General features: G+C 40.4%; 1 protein-coding gene across 2 annotated transcripts; it reads left to right on the top strand.

Moving 5' to 3' along the window:
- The first annotated feature begins 707 nt into the window (after positions 1-707).
- On the top strand, positions 708-24,214 carry jpt1a (Jupiter microtubule associated homolog 1a). Of its 2 annotated transcripts, none has more exons than XM_030741552.1 (5): positions 708-807; positions 5,879-6,017; positions 15,164-15,265; positions 15,550-15,577; positions 22,720-24,214. In XM_030741552.1, the coding sequence occupies exons 1-5, from the start codon at positions 803-805 to the stop codon at positions 22,851-22,853; spliced, it is 408 nt and encodes a 135-aa protein (XP_030597412.1). In that variant the 5' UTR covers positions 708-802; the 3' UTR covers positions 22,854-24,214. The 2 variants fall into 2 exon arrangements, with proteins under 2 accessions (XP_030597412.1, XP_030597403.1); XM_030741543.1 differs by having other exon boundaries at positions 716-944.
- Positions 24,215-24,421: the final 207 nt, after the last annotated feature.

Below are 24,421 nucleotides of genomic sequence, written 5' to 3'. Positions count from 1 at the left end.
ATTTGTGGTCAGAGGTTTACACAGCGTGCATCTTTAATGTCAACAATAGCTCAGAATAAGTTTAAGACATCTTTTGTAAGAGCTGTTTCTCAGTCATGTTGATGTTTAAATCATTTGTCTTTTGTGTGTGTACGGTGCATAATGGGAAAACATCTGAATAGGAGAAGCACGTAAACATGCAGTACCGTGCCGTCACTTTTACTTCCTGTCATGTTTCATTTCCTCTTTTAGTGACACTTGTTTATTGTTGTACATTTAGAGCAGACGTACACTTGTGGTCAGAAATTTACATATACCCATCATGAGCATGAATGTCATGGTAATTGACGGCTTTTAATGATATTCGTTAAACTGTTTTCTGTCAACGGTGCAATTATTGTGCATCATACATTTTTGTAACTTAAACAAAACAAGAATTGGCTGCATAATTTTGAATTTATTTTAGATTTTCTCTAATCCACACAGGGTCAGAAATTACACATGCAGATCATATATAAGCAGAGAAAAACCGGAAATGTGAAATTTGACTTCAAATTTTAATTCAAACGTAAACGTGTCACTTCTATTCAAGTACGAATAGCAAAGACTAACTCCTCAGCTGCGAATTTGCATTCCCCCAGCAATAATATACAGTTTCACATGATTTGATCTGACCACAGAACTGCAGCCTTTGTTTTTCCACGTTTGTCTCTTTGTTTTGAAACCGTAGCCGGAAGTGAGATGTCTTCCCTCGTTTAGTTCGATACTGGTCCACTCAGACTAGAGGCAGGTTGACGGGACTCATCAGCTAGGGTGGATAGTGATGAGGTGGTGAAATACTGCTAATGAGGGTGTAGTTTGCTTGTATACCGATAGAGCTATAAATACTGTACGAAATTTTGTGAAAAAATGACGACTACTACGACATTTCAAGGGATGGAGCCCGGTGCTAAAAGCAGTTCCAGGTAAAAGGCGTCGTTCAGACCGTTTCGTATCCGTTAGCCAGCCCCATGAAGCCAACAAGTCCAGCATCTTCTGACTTTACCCAACGCGGCACACAGGTTAACGGAGACAAATATACGACCGTTTTGTTGTGGCCCCTTCCTGTAACTGTTACTAAAGTGCCTATAAATGGTCTGAAACTAAAGGCGTCGACGATACAAATGTAAAGCTTGGTACCACGCCTTCCTGACTGAACCGTTGGCGTTTGAACGTTAGCTAGCAAGACCGCACGTCTGTACCGCTGGCTTTTGTGGAGAGAGGATGCTTAGCGTGCTGACACAGACTAGGCGGCTCAGTAGCCCTGCTTCTGAGGCCTTTTATACCTTCGTGTGTTTGTAATGCTTTCCTTCTTGAGTATTTTGTGGATATTGTTTGGAAATGCAGTGGAGTAAATAACTGTCCCTTCAGTTGGGTGGGGTTCCCGCAGATTTCTAATCAGTAATCGAAATTATGTCTGAGGTGCAAAAAGGCATATGGTCTGATTGAGGCGAGGGCCATGTTACTGCTGGCCACACCTGACGTTATATAGGCTACACACTGAATTTCATGTTTATTGTATTAATTTATTAGATGCAGTGAACAAGACCAAGGCAGTGAAAAAATAGGTAATAAGCACTATTTAAACGAAGGAGTTTTAGAAAGTTATTATGGAGAGTGTATTAAATTCCTTAACGGCACCATAATTACAGTGCCGTTAGATTAAAAAACATGTTTTACATCGGTAAAACACTGTAAAAACACTATCCATTGTTGTCTTTAGATTTTTGGAAATGTATACAAAAATAACATTGATAGAATAGTGCATTCATATATATACTATGCAGTATAGAACATTAAGTATCCCAAATTATGTATAAGGCACATCTGTTGAATTGCATTATATTACAATTGAGCAGGCCTTTGTTGATTGAAAAGGATCAGACAAAATATGAAAAACAGCAATTTGTAGCTTCAGTTGACCAACAAGGCCCAAACTGTTCATGCAGTATAGCAACAGTAGCCCAATTAATAATAAACATTGCATGGATGCTGGCATGTTACAGTTCTGTATGTCTTTACAGCTGATATTCACTTAGTGTACCAAAAGAAGTTACAGGTCAAAGGTGATAATAATACATTGTACATACATTGTAGCATAGTTGTCATAAGTTAGGTAATAAAAATTTAATTATTTACTTTCACAGTCTTTGATGAATTAAGACATACATAAAAAATACTGTCATGGAGGGGACAACTGTAAAATGGCTGAAGTATTTATTTTCTTTGTTGAAGTCTTCTATTTAGTGATAGGTAAAGCTGTACTTTGCATATACTAACCACATTGCATATTACTTTTGATTATTTTGGCATATAGGAAATGACACCATATCCAACTACAAAATGTCCCATCTGTGGCAAATAAGGAAAAAAAAATTTTTATTCCCTCAGTGGGTTGAGTAATATTCATAACCTCTTGTGAACTTTTGACTTTAGGGTCTTCAACCAGACATAACAAATGCATTTGATACTCAAATTGTCTGGCTTTGGTGTAAACAAAAATAAATGTCACAGAGGGGACAAACTACTTTTGATTTTACCTTTATATTTCACCTTAAAAACTGTTTGGTGGTATTGTCTGCAGCACAAACTCACATTTTGATGTACTGCATTAACACATTGGACCTAAAATCACATAAAGACATAACATTTGAGTAGAAAAAAGTTTTTTTTTTTTTTTTTTTTTTTTACTGTGAAACCCAAAAACTTGTTTAATGAACTATTTCTACAACTTAAAATACAAATGTTAAGTTATAAATTTCAAAAACTTATGTACAAATTTAGCAAACATCAAAGTTATATACAAGTACAGTAAAAAGCAGGCAATGCCTCAGGTGTTTTTGTACAACTACTTACAGAAAAATCAGGTATCACAATAAGATGCCACACAAATAATTTGTGCCACTCCAAAAAACAGTTCCTGTACACCACAGACAGAGGAACACACATCACAGGCAAAATTCGCTATCAATATCACTGTCTGTCTTTCGCCACCCTTTCACCTGTTCCTCAGCAGCTAAATGATTAGCTTAGTTTTGCTTTGTCAGCCTGAGCATTACACATGATGTGAAGATTTAATTGATTGAAATTTCTGCCTTATCTCATGGGAATATCTAAGTAATTTTTGCATCTCATAACTTCCGATTTTCTTGTTCCCCTCCGTGAACTGTCACTCAAACCTGAATATACTGTATTCTAATATTTTTGAAACACTGTCCTGAAACTCGTTGTACATATAGGTGTCGGGGCTGTTGTCTGTTATAAATAGTCATAGACTATTATCATTTGACACTGCAAATAATAATTTAAATTTTTCAAATTGTTCTCTCTGTGGGAAGCAAAAATACTGTGAATACTCCTCATACATGTGACACATTATCACATTGGTTTGGAATGCACTTTGTTTCCAAGCAGGAGTGTTCTGAAACTATGTTTTTCCAATTTTTTTTATTATTATTTTATTTTGTTGCAGTACTGTTCTTGTTTTCAGATAAGTGGAGATTATACCGTTTCTGTGATAATTTTATCATCAGCAACTAGGGCTGCATAAAACGATTATTTTAGTAATCGAGTATTCTATCGATTATTCCAGCGATTAATCGAGTAATCGGATAAGAAATACTTTTTTTTATTAACAGTTTATCTGCATATTTTAACTTCCGTACTGCAGTTTCTCGCCATGTGAACAAACAGCGGTGAATGGAGCAGCTACAAAGTTCTCTTTTCTTCACCTTAACACTTGCTGATCAGGTGCTTGATGAAGGACCTCCAGCTGTTTCACAGATTTAATGGTGGTTACTAAAAGAAAAAGCTGCTGTTTTGGACGCTGGAAAAACGTTTCCTTTTTCACTACTTGAGCTCACCGTCACAGCTTCGCCTCTTTGCGCTTGCGCAGTTAAAACCGCTGCCTGCTATGAATGTTTTGAAAAACTAGTGGCTGCGGGAGCCATGGCGCATGTGTGAGTAATGGTGTAACGCTTTGTATTCACAAGCATTCTCGAAAATACGTTTCTACTGCAGGTCTATATTTAGTCACTAATAAGGGATTAAAGTATAAAAATATTTTGAAGGAGCCCCTCGGTCCTGGGGGCGGGCCTTCCGGTACCGAACCATCGCTAGTGCTAATGGCCCGCGCTCGCTAGCAAACCAGTTGTGCTAGCTACAGCTGAAGTAAAGACAAAAATAGCAGCTGAAATTCTCAGCGAGCACAACACACACAGACACACAGAGAGCAGTGGAGGCGTGGAAATGCATGTCAGCGACAGTTGCCACCCGTCCCGTAAAGTATGGAACACGGCATGTTACGGAGCCGTATTCCACGGAGTCCCGTAACATACGGGGTTCTGAATTTTACGAGACAGGTGGCAACTCTAGTGATGATCCACTCTGTGTTAAATGAAATCCATCGCAGCGACGGAGAGCTTTTTAGAATGTGTGCTTGTGTATACGTGAGTGATTCACAGTCCAGTCAGTAGGTGGCGGTAATGCAGTTCTATGTTGGTTTGCCAGCCCCAATAAACCCACAAAAAAAACGTCAGCACTAATGCTGCTAATGCTAGTGAGGAGCGCCGCTTACACCGAGACAGCTGAGCGCGGCAGAGTTTAAACGAAGCATCGACACAGTAAATTTGTGTCGATAAATTTTTAGAATCGAGTTAATCGATGAATCGTTGCAGCCCTATCAGCAACTTCACCACTGCCCAGGACCCCGAATTCCATAATAGACTGGCCATGTCTGCAGACCATCATTTCCTGATGATCTACAGACATGGACTACATTATAGCTGGCTGTTTTGATATCACTATACTGAACACAGTGTTTATTCATGAATATCACTCTAAATGTGCAAGGTATAGGGTCTCCGAATCCTGCTAAACTCCTGAATTATTATGATTTTACATCTGTCATGCGAATTACAGCCATTAACCGATTTCCATTTCACCATGAATCTTATCTTTCTTTACCACTTGATCTGGCAGATGTACTGTAACCACTTTGGTGAGTGAAATAAATCTGTGTGATAGATTCATTACCAGGGTAATTATAGTATTATACTTTTACTTTTATTTTACATTTACGTTTATGTTTCATTTGAATTTTATTTTCAGTTTAATGTAGTTTCAGTAGTTTCCCAAGTGAGTTTGCTCATTTTAGTTTAGTTATTAGTTTTTTTTGTTTTTATTAGTATATTAGTTTCAGTTTTAATAGTGTCGCAGCAGGAAGAAGCTCTGCATTTTTGATGTGGCAGATATCCGCTGACTGGCCTTCCTGACACAGCCCCAAGAGATCTTTTCTTCCTGGATTGACCTGTGGTCTTCCTTTGAAACCACTACTCTCCTTAGTTTCAGTATTATTATTATGTTTTCTATTATTATTATAATGTGGGTGGAAGTTGTCAGGGAAGAAAAATTTAAGAAATTCACAATAGGTATAACAATACATATAACAGGACATTTCATATTATTTAGCCACCCTGTTCTCAATAAACATACGCAACAAATGGCTCATCATGATTACTGGATTGACAAATGTGACCACATTGACAACAAGGACTAAAATTAAGGACATTTTTTCTGTATATTGCTTTATTTTATTTTAGTATGTTTTTAAGGACACAATATTCTTTCGGTTACGAACATGTTAGTTGTCAGTTTAGTTGCAGTTAACTGTTATAACCGTGGCCATGACCCCAGAGAGTAGCTTATTGTTACACGAACCAAAATACAATTGGCTGATATTTATTGGTATGAAGTGAAGCATGAATTGAATATAACAACTGTAAAGCATAGATTTTTAAAAAAATGTATAGAAATATTGGTAGAACAGTGAGAAGAAACTCAAAAATCTCTCTCTTTCCAGGGTTTTGCGCCCGCCCGGTGGTGGCTCCAACATTTCACTTGGTGCAGATGAGGAGAAGCCACCTGCCCGGAAAAACAAGATGGCCTCCAGTGTTTTTGCTGAGCCAGAGGACCCATATGCTAATCGAAGGAACAACCCACAGGTAAAATCTACATCACCTTTGAACATGTGTTGCTTCTGTTGGAAAGTTTATAGTTCAATTGTCATGTCCATCTTATTTAGAACCGTTCCCCCAGCTGTTAGAAAACCAGTGATAACAAGAAGCAAGTTTAGAGATTTTTTTTTCTGTTGTTTTAAAGATGATGCAAAATAAACAAATGTTACTAAAGAACAAATGAAACATGACAGGATGTAAACATGATACTAGGTATCTGCTTCTGCTTTTACAGGTGTTCTGAGATCACTTTTTCCCAGCAATGCACCATACACACACAAAAAGACAAACATCAGCATGATTTAAAAACATCTCTTCTAGATCATCCAGGTCTTAAGTCTGTTATTGTAAATGTAATTGTTATTAAGAAATAAGCAGACCAAAGAGGATATTCAGGGAATACTATTGAATATTTAGTTTTTATGCCACATGTCAGACGAGATCTAAAGCGGTGGGTGGGCTCATTACATTTTGAGAGAATCAAATTGAACAATAATAGATGAAATGCAGGTCGGTGGCTTTTGTGATTAATAAGCTGGAGTGGAAGATACTGCTACTCCTCCTCCTTGGCCTGTGCTTCGAGTATTCTGACAGTTACTGTGACTTGGGGGGTGTTGATTCATTTAAACTAACATATTGAGCCTGCTGTAACCAGGTTTCTGTAAGGCAGAATAAATCAATATGTTGATTGCAAATTTACAGGGCTCATGGTGTGTAATGACACTATACAATATCACTTTTAATGTCTGATTTTATAAAGAGATATCACTAGTAATTTAACCATGTAGCATTTAGGGAAATGTCCACTTATCTGGTGAAACTGAAAACCTTTTGGCAGCTTTAACCTGTCAACCTGTTAAACGAGTGGCATGAAGTATCAAGTGATACAATTGTGTATCCTGTGACACAGTTGTGTGTCATTGGAAAGTCCGAAGATGTGAATAACTATGTGACATCATCAGTCTAAAACAGATCTCACCAAGAAAGCAGTTGCTCTCTGAAAAGCCTTTATCAGGAAGACCTCAATGTCTATTAAAATATGGGGAATTTGCTCAACAATATAAGCAGTATAGTATCAATATTTTTTGGTCTTCTGGGTCTTCTTGAGTAACACTGTGGCACCTACAAGATATTTGAAAAACCTTTGTTTCAGACTGAAATGTCTTTATAGTTCCAGACTGAAAGGACAGCAGAAGATTGTCATACAGTTCCTTCTTCCATTTTACTTCTCATATTCAGTGGTTAGGAAAAAAATAAAAAACAACAGTGGTTTGTTCTGAAGGTTTAAGCTGGATTTAATTCACTCAAGCCACATTTTTCAATTCCTACTTTTACTTCTCTGTTTCAGCATTTTGAGAAGTGAGGAACATTTTGAACTTTGAATTAACAGGTTATGGTCTTCTTTGAATTAACAGGCTCAAGTTTTTTTTTTTTCTCCCTGTTTTTTATAATTCAGCTTCCTCTCAGTCACTAAGCCATTGTTTTTTTTAAATTCAGTAATCACATTACAGTAATTACTAACCAAACAATTATCTAATGCACTTGCATAGCATGATTTTAAAATTATTTGCACAATGAGTTGGAAAAAATCAAACAAGCACTTTTTTTGACACACTTGCTACAATCAGTTGACTCCAGTTGGTGTGCAGGGAAAGGGCAAGTGGTTTTGAGGAGTGGAGATATATACAGTGGGGGAAATAATTATTTGCTTTCTTACAAAGAAATTAACAGTATCTATTTTTTTTGTAGTAGTAGTAGTAGTAGTTTGGCCAGAATATCAGCCAAAAATCCAGAAAAAGACACATTACATAAAAATTAAAACTTAGTACTTGGTGGAGAAACCCTTGTTGGCAAGTACAGCAGAAAGATGTTTCTTGTAGTTTTCCACAAGGTTTACACATATCTCAGGAGGAATTTTGGCCCACTCCTCCTTACAGAAACTCTGTAAAGCAGGGGTCTCAAACTCGCAGCCCACGGGCTGCGACCGGCCCCGCCCCCTACGCCCGGCCCGCAATTTGATGTAAAAAATATAAGACAATTTGGCCCTTTAAGTTACTTTTTTGACATTTCGCTTTCCCCTCCAATTAAGAGGAGTTAGCAAAATGTCAAAAAAAGTAAGTAGGAGTCGGGGCCAGTGGGCCGTGAGTTTGAGACCCCTACTATAAAGCCTTTAGGTATAGGAGTGTTCTTTGGGTCATACTCAGTATTTCTCTTTCTCTGGTTAATGTAACCACTGCACTTTCTCCCAAGGCTTCTTTGAATCATTTAGATCAGTGTTTTTCAACCTTTTTTGAGGCAAGGTACATTGTTTTCATTGAAAAAATTACGAGGCACACCACCAGCCAAAAATGTTAAAAAATGATACTCTGTGGCCTATATTAACAATATAGTCATTCTTATCAAAGTGTCTTGAATAGGAATCAAATAAACACAAAAAAGAACTTTATCATATAATATATAACTTCTTTCAAATAAAAAGTGCACTTAACATGTCCACTTCAAAAACACAGCTTGAACATAACAAATGCCACAACAATGTGGTCTTAAAGGTAGTAGAAAAGTGTTTTGCAAACTCTAATTTTGTCCAAAAGCATTCTATTACCAGGAATAACACAACAATACATGAGATAGAGGCAAGCTCACAGCTAATGCCAGTTTAATATCATCATCATGCATAAGTGCCCCGTACAATGTTTTAATGGATGAAGGTTATCATTGTTAACTACAATCCTATACCACCGAACATGTCATAATCGGCTCAGTGTACTTCAAAAGTTCGGCCGATCGCGGACTTACGGCAACAATTACATAATAAAACCGTAATAATACCCTGTGTTGGTTGTGAAGTGCAGTTTATCAGCTTTCAGAAACTGTTTGAATTTTTTCGATAAGACAAACGGTCGCGTTATTACGGTAACTCAAAATTCCTTTGATCAGCCGCCTCAGGCTCTGTGGTAACCAGCTGTTCGGCTAGTAGGGGCAGGTAATGGTGCTTCAGCGGCGATCGCCCGGCAGTATAGGGTTATAAATATGTATGTTGTGTGTGCGTTTCAGATGGCTCTCATGTTGCAAAACTACCACTGAGAACTGTCGGTCTGTGCTTTGCACCTCCAGTTTCTTGCTGTTGGGTTTTAAAAATGGCAGGCTTGATTCTGGTGAAGGAGTCGCTCTCATGACTCCGCTCGCTAGTGATGATACTCCCTGGCCAATCAGTGGCATGTTGTCCTCCGCGTCACATTTTTGTATGCCTCGGATTGCTTAGAACCTCGGGTGAGTGAGTATGGAAAAAGTGTACTTGATTCTAATGGAAATGCCGTCAAATCGCAGCGAGTCGAGTCGACCCGTGGCGAGTCGTTCTGTATGGAAAAGCGGCTTAATTCTCTTGTCTCAATGTACAATGCAATTCGCTACCTGCTGCTATCTAGTCTAGTGATATGGAAGAGTTTTACAGGATTATGCTCCCAGTCACTACTACAGCACAGACACTCATGGCATATAAGGTGAAATTGGATAATTTCCCACGGCATAATTTCCCTTACGATCTCCTTACGATCTACCTGAGTACTTTTGCTGACCATGTCCATGTCAGATGACGTGCAAATTTCAAATCATCTTGAACAACATGTTCACTGCAGTGTTAATTTTGACAGCAAATTTTGATTTAGTTTTAGTCATAGTCTTTTAACAAAAATGTAATTTGGTTTTAGTCATAATTTAGTCATCTGAATAGTTTTAGTTTTAGTCTAGTTTTAGTCGACGAAATTATCGTAAGAATATAGTCGACTAAATCTACAGTCGATTTAGTCGTATAAAATATAAAGTGTAAAATGTAAATGCTTTTTCTTCAGTTTGCTTGAATTAGTCATTATACAGGCACAAAATTAAATATTTATTAAAAGTTATGGAATATTATTAATAATATGAACAGCGTTTCACCTGCTTCCCACACACCTGATCATTAACACCAACTTAGATAAGATAAGATAAGATAGTGTTTATTTGTCACATGCACAGTTATACACAGTACAATGCACAGTGAAATGTATTTTGTACCTGCAACCATATATACACACACATATAAATAAGAAGAATAAAAATAAAAAAAGTAATTCACACTATACTCTATATACTATACACTATACACACTTTTATAAATTATAATATTTACATTGTGCAATAATGGTCCAGTTAGGGCTCAGAGTTGAGCAGACGGATGGCTTGTGGTAAAAACTCTTCTTCAACCTTTCAGTCTTAGCCCTCAGGCAGCGGTAACGCCGGCCTGATGGGAGCAGGGAGAAGAGAGAGTGTCCGGGGTGGCTGGGCTGTTTTAGGATCTTCATGGCCCTCAGCCTGCACTGCTTGGTGTAAATGTCCTGCAGGTTGGGGAGGGTGGTTCTGATGGTCCGTTCAGCTGAACGAACCACCCTTTTTAGGGCCATGAAGTCCTGCTTGGTGCAGTTTCCCATCCAGGTGGTGATGCTCCCACGCATGATGCTCTCGATGGTGCAGGTGTAAAGGTTCCTGAGCACCTTGAGTGGGAGCTTGAAGTCTCTCAGCCGCCTGAGGAGGTAGAGACGCTGTCTGGCCTTCTTCACAGTGATGTTTATGTGATGAGTCCAGGACAGGTCCTGTGAGATGGTCACTCCCAGGTATTTGAAAGTGTCCACTCTTTCCACCTCAGCACCACTGATGACAAGTGGATGGTAGTCCCTCTGCTGCTTCCTGCTGAAGTCCACGATCAGTTCCTTCGTTTTGCTGACGTTGAGCAGGAGGTGGTTCTCCTGGCACCAGTTCTCCAGGCGGGAGACCTCTCTCCTGTAGGCTGTCTCCTCATTGTGAGAGATTAGTCCCACAACAGCAGTGTCGTCAGCAAACTTGATGATGACGTTGGACTCTGACGTGGCCTCGCAGTCATGGGGGTACAGTGAGTACAGCAGAGGGCTGAGCACACAGCCTTGGGGGGATCCAGTGTTGAGGGTGAGGGAGGATGAGGTGAGGTGACCCACTCGTTACTGAGATAATACGAGCGTTTTACAGCAGGACATGCTCTGAAAGGTACAGGGCAGTGTTCAGGACCAGGATTAGGAAAGGCTAATCCACTGTGGTGTGGAGATTTTCTCTAAACACAAACGCTAAACTGGGAAAAACACTTTACCCTGCATGACATTAAAATGCTTACCTTTGCATGGAGATCTGGGTGACTGGTTTGCAGATGTTGTTTTAGATTTGTCGTGTTTTTACCCAAGATAGTCGCCCCACATGGTTTACACATCGATTTGTTTGTCACGGCATCAAAGGACAAATGTGTCCATACATCGGCTGTTCTCTTTCTCCCTGCGGATATTGTTTACATAACTTAAGGTCTATGCCAGGGTGCTGGAAAGGAGGGTGCGTCCGTTAGTCGAACCTCGGATTCAGGAGGAACAATGCGGTTTTCGTTCTGGTCGTGGAACGCTGGACCAGCTCTTTATCCTCTCAAGGATATTCGAGTGTGCGTGGGAGTTTGCCCAACCAGTCTACATGTGCTTTGTGGACTTGGAGAAGGCATTCGACCGTGTTCCTCGGGGTGTTCTTTGGGAGGTTCTGCGGGAGTATGGGGTGTCTGGCCCATTGTTGCGGGCCATTCAGTCCTTGTACAACCACAGTGAGAGCTTGGTCCGTATAGCCGGTAATAAGTCGGATTTGTTTCCTGTGGGTTTTGGACTCCGTCAGGGCTGCCCTTTGTCACCGATTCTGTTCATAATTTTTATGGACAGAATTTCTAGGCGTAGCCAGGTGGCGGAAGGCTTCTTCCTTGGTGGCCTCAGAGTCTCATCTCTGCTTTTTGCAGATGATGCGGTTCTGTTGGCTTCATCAGGGGGGGGCCTCCAGCTCGCAGTGGAACGGTTCGCAGCCGAGTGTGAAGCGGCTGGCATGAGAATCAGCACCTCTAAGTCTGAGGCCATGGTCCTCAGCCGGAAAAGGGTGGAGTGCCATCTCCGGCTCAGGAACGAGTTCTTGCCTCAAGTGGAGGAGTTTAAGTATCTCGGGGTCTTGTTCACGAGTGATGGGCGAAGGGAACGGGAGATCGACAGGCGGATCGGGGCTGCTTCTGCAGTGAGGCGGACGCTGCACCGGTCCGTCGTGGTGAAGAGGGAGCTTAGCGTAAAAGCGAAGCTCTCGATTACCGGTCGATCTACGTTCCTACCCTCACCTATGGTCACGAGCTTTGGGTAGTGACCGAAAGAATAGGATCGCGAATACAAGCGGCAGAAATGAGTTTCCTTCGAAGGGTGGCTGGCCTCTCCCTTAGAGATAAGGTGAGGAGTGCGGCCATCCGGGAGGGGCTCAGAGTAGAGCCGCTGCTCCTCCACATCGAAAGGAGCCAGTTGAGGTGGCTCGGGCATCTGATTAGGATGCCTCCTGGCCGCCTCCTGGGTGAGGTGTTCCGGGCATGTCCCACCGGGAAGAGGCCCCGTGGTAGACCCAGGACACGCTGGAGAGATTATGTATCTCGGCTGGCCTGGGAACGCCTTGGGGTCCCTCCGGATGAGCTGGAGGAGGTGGCTGGGGAGAGGGAAGCTTGGGCTTCTCTGCTTAGGCTTCTGCCCCCGCGACCCGGCCCCGGATAAGCGGAAGAAAATGGATGGATGGATGGATAGTTTGTTCTTCCTGGGTTTAGATCAAATTTACACAACTGTGCGTTTGATTGGATGTTTTCCTAACTTGTCCCGCCCTGTCACAAAATTAAATAAGTTCTGATTGGATCCTTTCCTAACTTGTCCCGCCCTTTCACAAAACTAAATAAGTTCTGATTGGATTTTGTCCCGCCAAGCATTTTCATCTCGTTTTCATTCATTGACGAAAGTGTCAGTTAATTTCGTTATCATTTTTATCATTTTAGGTAGTTTTAATTTAGTTATCGTCTCGTCATGAAAAAAAAGTGTCGCTGATGAAAACTATGACGAAAATATTTCGTCAATGAAATTAACACTGTTTCACTGTACACAGAAAACCTGAACAGTCACTGGATCACCATAGAGCTCCTTTAGATTGTTCTTGAACATGCTTGCATCATGAGCATGCATCTGACAAATCTGCAGCAATTGCATGTTGTCAGATCTCTTGGGAATGTTTCCAGCACCTTGTTGAATCTGACATGAATAGTTCTGAAAGCAAAAGGGGGAACAGACATGGTGCTAGCAAGGTGTATCTAAAAATGTGGGTGGTGAATGTATTTTCACACGTATGATTAGAAGATATTCTAACCATAACTATACAAACTACAGCTGTAAGTGTTATTTAAAATAAAATGTGAAGTGTTTAATTGTAGATTATGTGTATGTAATAGTTTGAATATTTTGAAATGAAAATAACATTTTTAATAACAGTGCTTGAGTCAGTGTACTAATTTAGAGTCTGTTGAAATTGAAAGCTATACCAAAGTGTGTGCAAGTCATATGTTCTTATTGGCACGTAATTAAGTCCCCAAACTCTGGATTACCTCAAACTCACTTACATAGACAAACAGCACCTACATTTAACACACAGTGTATCCATCCCATAGTCTGGGAAATTATTCTGTTACAGAATTTGAAATAATAAAAATAAACAAAACAAAAATTTTCAAAATCAACAAAGCAAAGAAAATTATTTGAATGGCAATAAAATGTTAAAAAGCAAGTGCAGATGACTCTGTCAGACAGTTGTATCATATCACAAAGAGTTATTGAATGAGGATAGAAAGATTTCCTGTATTTGTCCTTTGGCAGCAGAGCTCAGTGAGTCTGTTAGAAAAAGTGCTCTGCTGACTGAACAATTAAGCGGTGCTCAGGGTGATCAAATTTGTTTATGATTGCTAAGTTTGTTCGGTGACTTCATTTCCACCACAAGTGTCCAGTTTGTAACCAGTCACAGAGCTGGCCTTGCTCTTTTTTTTTTTCTTCATTCTATAAGGGATGTGGAGTTAGCAGCATCTGCAGGCATTCATTTAACCAAAAAAACTCCGTTAATCCTTCAGAATATGTTCAAAAATGTAAAAAACAAAAAGAAAAGAGTAAGCTTGTGCCTTAACAGTTAAATGTACATGAATCAGCCAAATAAATACACCCACAACAGTAAAAGGTTTGGTGAACCAAACAAGTTCATGTGATGCAGCTGTAATGTCACATGCCATATTCAGATGGTTTGGATTTGGAGAAGAGAAACATTTGTTCCATGAGGAGAGCAAATTCTGAACTTTAGAAATGCTTGAGGCATTCTCCTTTGTCAGCGTACTGATACTTCTAGCACGTTGAAACTTTTGGGGCTCATGATTACCCCTACTCATGTGCTGATAGTATTTCTGCATTTCTGAAGAGCTATTGTTGATGTTATTTTGAAACTGACAAGATGCATGCCTTGCTATAAAGCTTATGAATAAGGGTACTGAGAATGAAGCTGAAACCCCCTGGAAGCCAAAAGGAAACGGCCTACACAGATAAAGTAGCCTACGCAGCAGAGGACAAATAATGTCAGTGTGAAAAGAATCGTTACACAGACATTTCATGGGAACACATCATTTCAGAAATTTCCCCAGAGCAGAATAGAAAACTAGAAGGTCATTAGTAGGAGTCTGGTTAAACTGCAGCTGTTTGAGTGAATTCTGTCATGAGATTGTTATTTCCTGTCCCCACAATCATGATTTGCCATTTTTGAGAGATTGAAAAAAAAGTGACTAGACTTCAGAGAAAATTTAAAGAAGTCCAGCGGCCCTTTTCAAGCTGTTGAGACCACCATAACCTAGATGACAGAAATGCTGTAAATGGTTTCAGTCTGTTTGACCACAAATAGATAATAGAAAACTCTCCAACTTTCTTCAATTGTCATTTATCTGCTTGTAATTAGAGTAATTTTGTTTGTATTTGCATTTAATTTGGTTGCATACTGTTGTTCAGTGAGTTGGGATAGAGGTGTTTCTGCCACTGGTGGATCTTTCAAACACACCACATGAGACTTGCTAGCAGTGGTAAGGGATGTCCCTGTTTGTCTGTCAGTCTGTCCGGCTCTGCGGTCCTTACTGAAATAGCTCAACACACACATTTAATACATGTTGTTTTTTATTGGACTGGACAGTCCTGTCTGGCTTTCCCATTTACTGTTTCGTGCCTCTTCCAGGTGGGAAACCAACGGGAGTGCTGTGTGGGGAGCCATCAGCCCCCCTGAGGAGAGGAGGAAACCATTCCACCAGTCATTCTGGAGACCCCCCCACCACAGTAAGACAAAGCTTAAGATCATGAGTTCTGCAAATAAAAGAAGTGAAACTTAAGGCCAAACAAACATAGGAGGAAACGACTCAAGTCCAATCTATTTAAAGCATTGGTGTTTTCACCTTCTTCCTCCATTACATCTCCTTACATACATTACATGTAGGTAGTAACTAGTGCTATTAAATTGTTCTGTGAATGCGCATTTTTCCATCAAGACTGATTAAGTAGTACAAAATTCCTTTATGAATGCTGTCAATCACAATCATTTCTTTTCTGCTTATTTTGATTAGGATGGAGAAATCTCTTTCCGTGAAAATGGTAAGCGCCTGTTTTTTGACCACATCATCTTTGCTTGAATCTTCCCAGTACCCTACTTGTTGCTACATTTAGCCAAGTCAGTTTTGACATAATGTTTATAAAACATGGACAGAAAGAAGAGGAAAAGAAACACTCTCAGATATATTTTCACATGAAATAAAGGACTAAACAATACCATTTACCGTAAATTCCAGACTACAGAGCGCACCTGATTAAAAGCCGCATGCTCTAATTTTAGAAAGAAAATCAATTTTGTACTTGTACAAGCACACCAGATTTTAAGCCGCAGGTGTCCCACGTTGTAATATAAGATATTTACACAGAAAGATATTACACGTGAGAATTTTTAAATTTTTAATTTAATCCGTATGGTACCATAAACAAATACATACTGCAAATGCTTTTTTTCGAACAGTGCCTGTAACACGGCTACCTTTAAATATATGTACGTATCAGTAACACAAATTACGTTGCTTATGCTTTTTTACTGAACAGTGCACAAACAACATTCCAATATCTCCTCCTCTGGGATCTCGTCACTCACTTGTTCGTTGTCGTTACTTACAGTCCGAGTGAGAAGCAGGCCAAACGTCAAAGTACCGTATTTTTCGGACTATACGTCGCTCCGGAGTATAGGTCGCACCAGCCAAAAAATGCATAATAAAGAAGAAAAAAAATATATAGGTCGCACTGGACTATAAGTCGCACTTTTTTTGGGGGGGGGGGGGGTTGATAGAATCCGAGACTCAGAGCACAAATTCCATCTTGAACGGCAATTTAAAATAATAATGGATTAAAGAACAGGACGAACACGGTTACACCTACGTTATGCTAACGTAGCACATTCAGCTACATGACGCACAACTAACACGTGTTCGGTATTGTAACGTTGTAAACACACTTCCAAAGTCGGCGATATTCACAACAAAGGTCGTCTTTATTAACAGAAAAACGGCTGCTGTAGGCCACAGCCACGCCAACCACAACTACAACAGCGGAACAGCAACACACACACAGGCAAGCTCTCAGTCTTTTTCTCTCTCTCCATGCTGCCTTCACGAACCTCCCGAACAGTCCGAAATCCCACAACATCAACACGCTCTCTAACTAAGAGAATCGCTACAGTATGTTAACGTAACATTAAGTTATTCAGATAACCATAGCATAAAGAACATACTAACAAGTTAACCAAACCATCAATCCATTGAATTCTTCATCCTCGGTGTCACTTCTAAACAATTCCGTACACTCCGTAGACGAAGCGCCGCTTCCTCTTCTGTGTCGCGTTAGTCAGACTCGTCGTCAGCTGCAGTTCCAATTATTCCAGCCTTTCTGAATCCCAACAGGATGGTTTGTCACTGAAGCCCATGTTTTCTTGATCCATCCAATGACTTCCAGGAAAGTTGGGTGGCGCATTCTCCCAGTTGCCGTTAAGCTGTGCTCTCCATCCACTGCGCCCACAGGTTACGCAAGACTGCCTTAAAGCTGCAGTTCACGGAGATGTCAAGTGGCTGGAGTATTTTGGTTCATGTGTTATAAATGTCACATATACGTCGCTCCGGAGTATAGGTCGCACCCCCAGCCAAACTATGAAAAAAAGTGCGACTTATACTCCGGAAAATACGGTACTTCATATTTTTTTACTGAACAGTGCACGAACAACATTCTAATACCTCCTATAGGGGATATGACATGAGAAATATTAATTTAAGTTTAGTTGATGAATAAATCAATATACATAAGCTTAAACTTCAAAATTTTGTTTATTTTCCCACCAGTCTACTACACAGACCAATGAAGGGTGGAAGTGCTCCTGTGATAAGCAAACTCCTGAAACTAAAGTTAAGCATCATAACTGGATAGTTTTATTCAACATTAATGTCTCACTTGTTATAGTTGAAAATTAATCATTCTCTCAGCTGTATTCCTTGATGTTGAAATGTGTCATGCTTGTTTTAACAGCTTAGTTTGAATTAAAGACTTAAAATTAAACCACAAAAAGGAGAAAAAGTTCGTTCTCCGTTTAACCAGCTGCTTTACACAGCTGTGCTTCGCACTCAGGGTTGCTAGGCGACATGAGCTACAGGTGAGGACAGGTGACGCTGATATGAAGGCTAGCCGCTCACGTCCTCCCTTTGCGGTCTTCGTGGGCTCTGAAGGACGTGGGCCGGGTCCTTCGCAGGATGCGGCCCCTGAATTTGGACATTGTGCGTCGATATAATCTGTATGCCGGGAACTCGCGCACTGAGAAACGTTCCACGGTGCAAAGTGCGTTAAAATGCGTTAAAATTTTTAATTCGTTAATTTCCCCTTAATTAATTAATCGAAATTAACGCGTTAAAGTCCCACCCCTAATATATATATATATATATATATATATATATATATATATATTTTAATCGCACTTTGCACCGTGGAACGTTTCTCAGTGCACGAGTTCCCGGCATACAGATTATATCGACGCACAATGTCCAAATTAGGGGCTGCATCCTGCGAAGGACCCGGCCCACGTCTTTCGCAGCCCACGAAGACCACAAAGGCCGGAAGTGAGCAGCTAGCCTTCATATCAGCTGCCGTCACCTCTGCGTAGCTCATGTCGCCTAGCAACCGTGAGTGCGAAGCACAGCTGTGTAAAAGCAGCTGGTTAAACGGAGAACGAACTTTTTCTCCTTTTTGTGGTTTAATTTTAAGTCTTTAATTCAAAATAAGCTGTTAAAACAAGCATAACACATTTCAACATCAAGGAATACAGCTGAGAGAATGATTAATTTTCAACTATAACAAGTGAGACATTAATGTTGAATAAAACTATCCAGTTATGATGCTTTACTTTAATTCAGTGCTTCTCAATTATTTTCTGTTATGCCCCCCCTAGCAAGAAGAAAACTATTCGCGCCCCCCACTCCCCACTGTGACTATCCATCTCTGCATAACATTTTATCCTTATTAACATTAAAGAAAAAAAGAAAGACATATGGTCAAACTTACAAAGAATAACTTTATTAAATCGTGTTTTAAGTCTGCAACAGAAAAGATTTTAAGTGCATCATTGCCTGAAATTAAAAATAAATAAATCCTTGTTTAAACTGTAAACTGTAAACTGCAGCACGGTGGCGCAGTGGTTAGCACTGTTGCCTCACAGATAGAATACCATCTGGAAGGCCTGGGTTCGATTCCACCTTGGCCCAGGCCTCTCTCTCTCTGTGTGGAGTTTGCATGTTCTCCCCGTGCTTGCGTGGGTTTCCTCCGGGTACTCCGGTTTCCTCCCACATTCCAAAGACATGCACTTACTGGGGTTAGGTTAATTGGCTAATCTAAATTGCCCATAGGTGTGAATGAGAGCGTGAGTGTGAAAGGTTGTTGTCTCTCTGTGTTGGCCCTGTGACTGGCTGGCGACCTGTTCAGGGTGTACCCTGCCTCTCGCCCTATGACAGCTGGGATAGGCTCCAGCCCCCCCGCGACCCTGACCAGGATAAGCGGAAGTGAATGGATGGATGGATGGATGGATGGATGGATGCTTTAATTTCAGGAGTTTGCTTATCACAGGAGCACTTCCACCCTTCATTGGTCTGTGTAGTAGACTGGTGGGAAAATAAACAAAATTTTGAAGTTTAAGCTTATGTATATTGATTTATTCATCAACTAAACTTAAATTAATATTTCTCATGTCAAATATTGAAATGCGATTAAAATGCGATTAATTTCGATTAATTAATTACAAAGCTTGTAATTAATTCGATTAATTTTTTTTTAATCGAGTCCCACCCCTAATATATATTTATATATATATATATATATATATATATATATATATATATATATATATATATATATATATATAGTCATTGATTGCCTTCATCATCTTCTTCCTGCGCACTGAAACCATCAAAGTCCTCTTCTTCAGTGTCCGAACAGCCTCAGGATCTCATCCCTCACTTCAGCCTCTTCGTTGTCGCCCTCAATTGAGCGCATCCGGTCCTCTTCACCACACAGAAGTCCAGCCTTTCGGAACCCATTGGTGATGGTGGATGTTTTGACATATGCATTTAGGATCCACTGGCAGACTTGAGTGAAAGATGCTCTTCGCATGCGGCCTGTTTTGGTGAAGGATTTCTCGCTGCTCGTCATCCAGTCCTCCCACTCAAGGCGCAGTGCCACTTTAAATGCCCGGTTCACGCTGATGTCCAGTGGCTGCAAATACTTAGTGGTGCCCCCAGGAATCACAGCTGGAATTGAGTTTGTACTCTTGATGCCAGCTTTCACTGAATCTGTTATATGGGCCCTGATGCTGTCCATAACGAACAATGCTTTTTTTCTGTGAAAAAATCCTCCAGGTCGCTTGGCGTAGCACTCTCTGAGCCAGTCCTTCATTAGGCTCTCCATCATCCAACCTTTCTAATTGACTTTCACCACGATTCCTTTGGAATTGTCAGCCGCTTAAAAATCACCATTGGTGGAAGCTTTAGTCCCGATGCTGTGCAGCTCAGAACACAGGTAAAATGCGTTCTCTCGTGGCCTCTTGTTTTCAGTGTGATGGACGAGTCACCTTTTTTATTAACAGTGCAAGTGAGAGGCAGGTCAAACGTCAAAGGTACTTCATCCATATTTATGATATCATCTGGCCCGATGGAATTCTCCGCTATCTTTGTTTGAGTGAACGTGCAAAAGTTAGCAAGTTTTTCCTCGTAGCCGGGAGGGAGCTGCTGACACAAAGTCGTGCGTGCCCTGACGGACAGGCCTTTTCATCTCATAAATCTAAAACACCACGATGGCCCACCTCTAAAATCTTCGATTTTCATTTCGGTGGCGATTGCTTTAGCCTTCAGTCTGATATGCACGGTGGAAACACCGCAGCCTCTTGCTCTCTGTGTATTAACCCAGTCTTCAAGAAAGTTTTCAAGTTCGGGCCATCTGCTATGGTTACCTCTGAAAGCTTTTGTCGTCTTTTTGCATTGACTCAGTTCTTCATGCTGGCGTCTCCACCGTCTCACCATCCATTCATTTATGCCAAGATTACGTGCAGCAGCTCAATTTCCTTCTTCAGTCGCCAGATTGATTGCCTTTACCTTAAAAGATGCATCATATGCTTTTCTTCGAGTGTTTTCCATGTTGATGAGGGTGAATACAAATGACAGGTTTACAATACATTGAATTGTGAAGGTGCTCTTGTTTTATCGCTCAATTTCATTGGACCTCTGTGACCTACTCATCAATTTGATTGGTCTACTGTTACGATGCAAAATGTTTTTGGGCGCATGAATAAAAAAACATGCATTAGCCGCACCTTACTATAGGCCGCAGTGTTCAAAGTGTGGGAAAAAAGTAGCAGCTTATACTCCGGAATTTACGGTATATTTATTTAGTTTGGTTTCGTTTTGCACCGATATTTTCTCCTGTGCTTTTTCGCACAGGCACACCCCCACAGAGCCCTGGCCTAACAGTAAATAAACAAAATTTTAAGGTCTACTTGAACTTAGAATTGCATGTGTATCAACAGTTCAGCAAAGGAAACTGTTTTTTTTTTTAAAGTTTGAACGCCTTCAGACTTTTTAAATCACACTGTTTTAATAAATGCCTAATCCTTATAGTTACTTACCACTAATTAAATATGAACTTATTCCTTGACTTCAGCAATACTAAATATGAGGATAAAAATATGTGCAACGATAAACCTGAAGTTTTATGGCTATTTGTATTAGGGCTGCAGCTGTAGATTATTTTAGTAATCGAGAATTCTATTGATTATTCCATCGATTAATCGAGTAATCAGATAAGAAATTGTTTTTGTCTTATTAACAGTTCATCTGCACATTTTAACTTCCGTTGCTTAACTGCAGATTTTTTGCTGTGTGAAACAAACAGCGGTGGATGGAGCAGCTATAATGTTCTCTTTTCTTCCCTTGTTGATCAGGTGGTTGATGAAGGGCTCCTCCAGCTGTTTCCCAGTAAAGGTTTAATGGTGGTTACAGGAAAAAGCGTTGCTGCTTTGGACGCTAGAAAAACGTTTCTTTTCGCTCCACTTGAGCTCACCGTCTCGATAACGGCTCCGCCTCTTTGCGCTTGCCACGTGTGTGCAGGCAGACTGCACGTAAAACAGCTGCTGCTGTTATCAGTGTTTTTGTTGAAACACTGGGGGCTGCATGAGCTTAATATTGTAACTCTGTCTTCACACACACCCTCCTATGTTTCCATTGCAAGTCTGTTCTAACCCCCCCCCCCCCCCCCCCCCTCCATACCGAACAGGTGACCAGGGGTTTTCCCGTTGTTACCGACCAATTGATAGTGCTAATGGTGGCGCCCGATAACAGCTGAAATTCTCAGCCCAGCGAGCACAACAGGTACCCACATCCTGGGGAATGCAGCAGCATCCAGTGGGGAGTTAAAGGGAGGGTAACCCCACCCTTCACAATCATGTCATACAGGGCTGAGACTCAGCAAGCCCCAGACCCAGGCCTAGCCATACACACATGTGCACTCACACACACACACCCCAGCCAACCCGACCCCCCCCCCCACAGAATATCTTGACAGGAATGACATGTCTGTATTCTTGCCTCATCTGTTTTCTACAAAAAAAATTCCAATTAAAAGCTGGAGACCTTTGTAATTTTTTGCAGCACAAATTAGATTGTATTCACCTACATCATATTAGCTGTATATACACTGTGGTAGTACATACAGTGCTATGAAAAAGCATTTGCCCCGTCACACGCGCAACTGTAGAGAGAAGTGGAGGTGTGAAAAAATATGTCAGCGATGAGCCACTCGGGTTGTTTTTTTTCCATATGATGGAAATTCCGTAGCAAAGATGGAGAACTTTAATGCCGCTAATGTGGGTGAAATGTTCCACTGCAGAGTTTAAACGAAGCATGAAGCAACAAATTTGTGTCAAGGATTTTTTTTTAATAATCGAATAATTTGAGTTACTTGAGGAATCGTTGCAGCCCTAATTTGAATTACCTGTAGTTGTAATTGGTTTGTAATCTAAAAGCCATAGGAAACACCCAAATCCAACATTATTATGAGATTGCTTAGAGATTAATCATGATAAACTCTGCACACTTAAGAAGGGTGTGCTCTCAAGATGAAGTCATTCAGGACATGTCCTCATTTGTAACTTGTGTTTTAATGTCTGTGCTCAGAAATCTGTGCTGCTGAGCCTGAAGTAGTTCCAGAGCAGCAAGAGGAGGTTCCTCAGGCTGAGGAGCCCACTGGAGGACTACCATCTGGCCGTCGAAATCCCCCGGGGGGCAAGTCCAGCCTGATCCTTGGTTGAAAGCCACTCAACTACCCCTCCTTACCTCCACTCATCTTTGAACATCTTTTTATTTTAAGCAAGAATCCCCAGCTCATTTGTCTGTACCGCAGGAATCCTCTGATGTCCAGCAGACACCGGTCTCCTCCACACCCCCAAGTGCATTGTTTTGATACCTCTTTTTTGAAAACTGTTTTGTACTGTTTTTATTGTTTGTTTATTTTGACAGAAGCACTTTATGTATTTCTATGTATACGGTTCAAAGTCTGCCTTTACCTCTGAAATGCATCAGACCTGCCAGGTAAGGTATAAGGCTCACATTTGTCACATCAACCAATGGCAAATCTCCCCAAACTTTAATGCAACAGCACAAGCTGTGAATGAATATACAAACATTTTGTAGAATACAAGCAAAAGAAAAAGCTTTTGCACTGTGTTCATTTTTGGCCCCATCTTGCATGCATGTCTGGTCTGTAATGTATGAATGTGAGAAGAAACATAACTGTGAAAATTTCTTTTTTTTAATTTAACCTGTTTAATACTTGTTTTTTGTGAACCAATTCTTGTACTGTTGTTGCATGAAGTTGGACTCTTTCTACTGATTATAGTAGTAGTATCCACACAGGATCCTCATAAATTTCTGTAATTTTTTGATCCAAAAGAGGCAGACATATGTTTTCAGTTGAGTCCTTTAGGTCCCCCATGTCAGGTTATAAAAAAAAAAAGTTGGAACAAGCCTTTTTTGCTATTGTCCCTAACCGTATTGTAACCCCAGTGCCGGTTTTAAGTGCCCCATGTTTTTATAGGTAAAATTTACTCAAAATTTTACTCTTAAGTGCGCCTGTTTGTGTGTTAGGCTACAACATCAAACAAGGTTGGGTTTCTCGATTGCATCCTACCAGTATCACATTTGCATTGAAAATTAGTGGATTATTTATGGTCCTCACTGCTGTGTTCCTGGTAAACCCATCCTAGATTTGACAAGTGACCTTATGACAACCCAGCCTTCTTTTCATTGTTCTCCCCTGTTTTATACATTAGTCACTATTCTTGCTCACTGGAAATCTAGAACAATCTTTCTGTAATTTTCACGTGGCATTATTCCAACCAAAACTTTTACCTGCTTCTGTCCTCTTGAGTCACGTGCATGGGAGCAGTCATGCTGTGTCTACAACCTGTCATGCAAGAAAATCTACATTTCAGGTTTACATTGTTTAGTGTGGTGTCTTTTTTTTTTTTTTTTTTTTTTAATGTTTATTACGATGCAGCATATGTGTTGGCATCATATACCATTTCCTGTTGCTGGATGTAAGTTACTGCTGAAATTTTAAAATCAATAAATGGCACAAGTGGACATTACCATTAAATCAGTTTTGACCATGGGTTGTATTTGCAGTGGGAATTATTTCATTTCATTATTTCACTTGAAAGAAAAAAAAAACTTTCAGATGGACTAATTTGATGGTTTCGGTGGAAATGTCTGTGATTCTGTCCCTGACCTTTACAGAAATATTAAACTTGAAAAACGTTTTAAGGTTACAATTTGTTTCTGTTAAAAGAAAACTATTTGAACAGTTGCACCTTGTAGA

Source organism: Archocentrus centrarchus, chromosome 1, assembly GCF_007364275.1.
Source record: "Archocentrus centrarchus isolate MPI-CPG fArcCen1 chromosome 1, fArcCen1, whole genome shotgun sequence".
NCBI lineage: Eukaryota > Metazoa > Chordata > Actinopteri > Cichliformes > Cichlidae > Archocentrus > Archocentrus centrarchus.
Note: the sequence above shows the minus strand (reverse complement) of the source record. Positions and strands in the feature narration are given on the sequence as shown.

Coding starts and splice junctions, on each gene's coding strand:
- jpt1a (XM_030741543.1), top strand. CDS start 889: ATGACGACTACTACGACATTTCAAGGGATGGAGCCCGGTGCTAAAAGC. Junction 15,266..15,549: donor CTGGAGACCCCCCCACCACA/GTAAGACAAAGC, acceptor TATTTTGATTAG/GATGGAGAAATCTCTTTCCG. Junction 15,578..22,719: donor AATCTCTTTCCGTGAAAATG/GTAAGCGCCTGT, acceptor GTCTGTGCTCAG/AAATCTGTGCTGCTGAGCCT.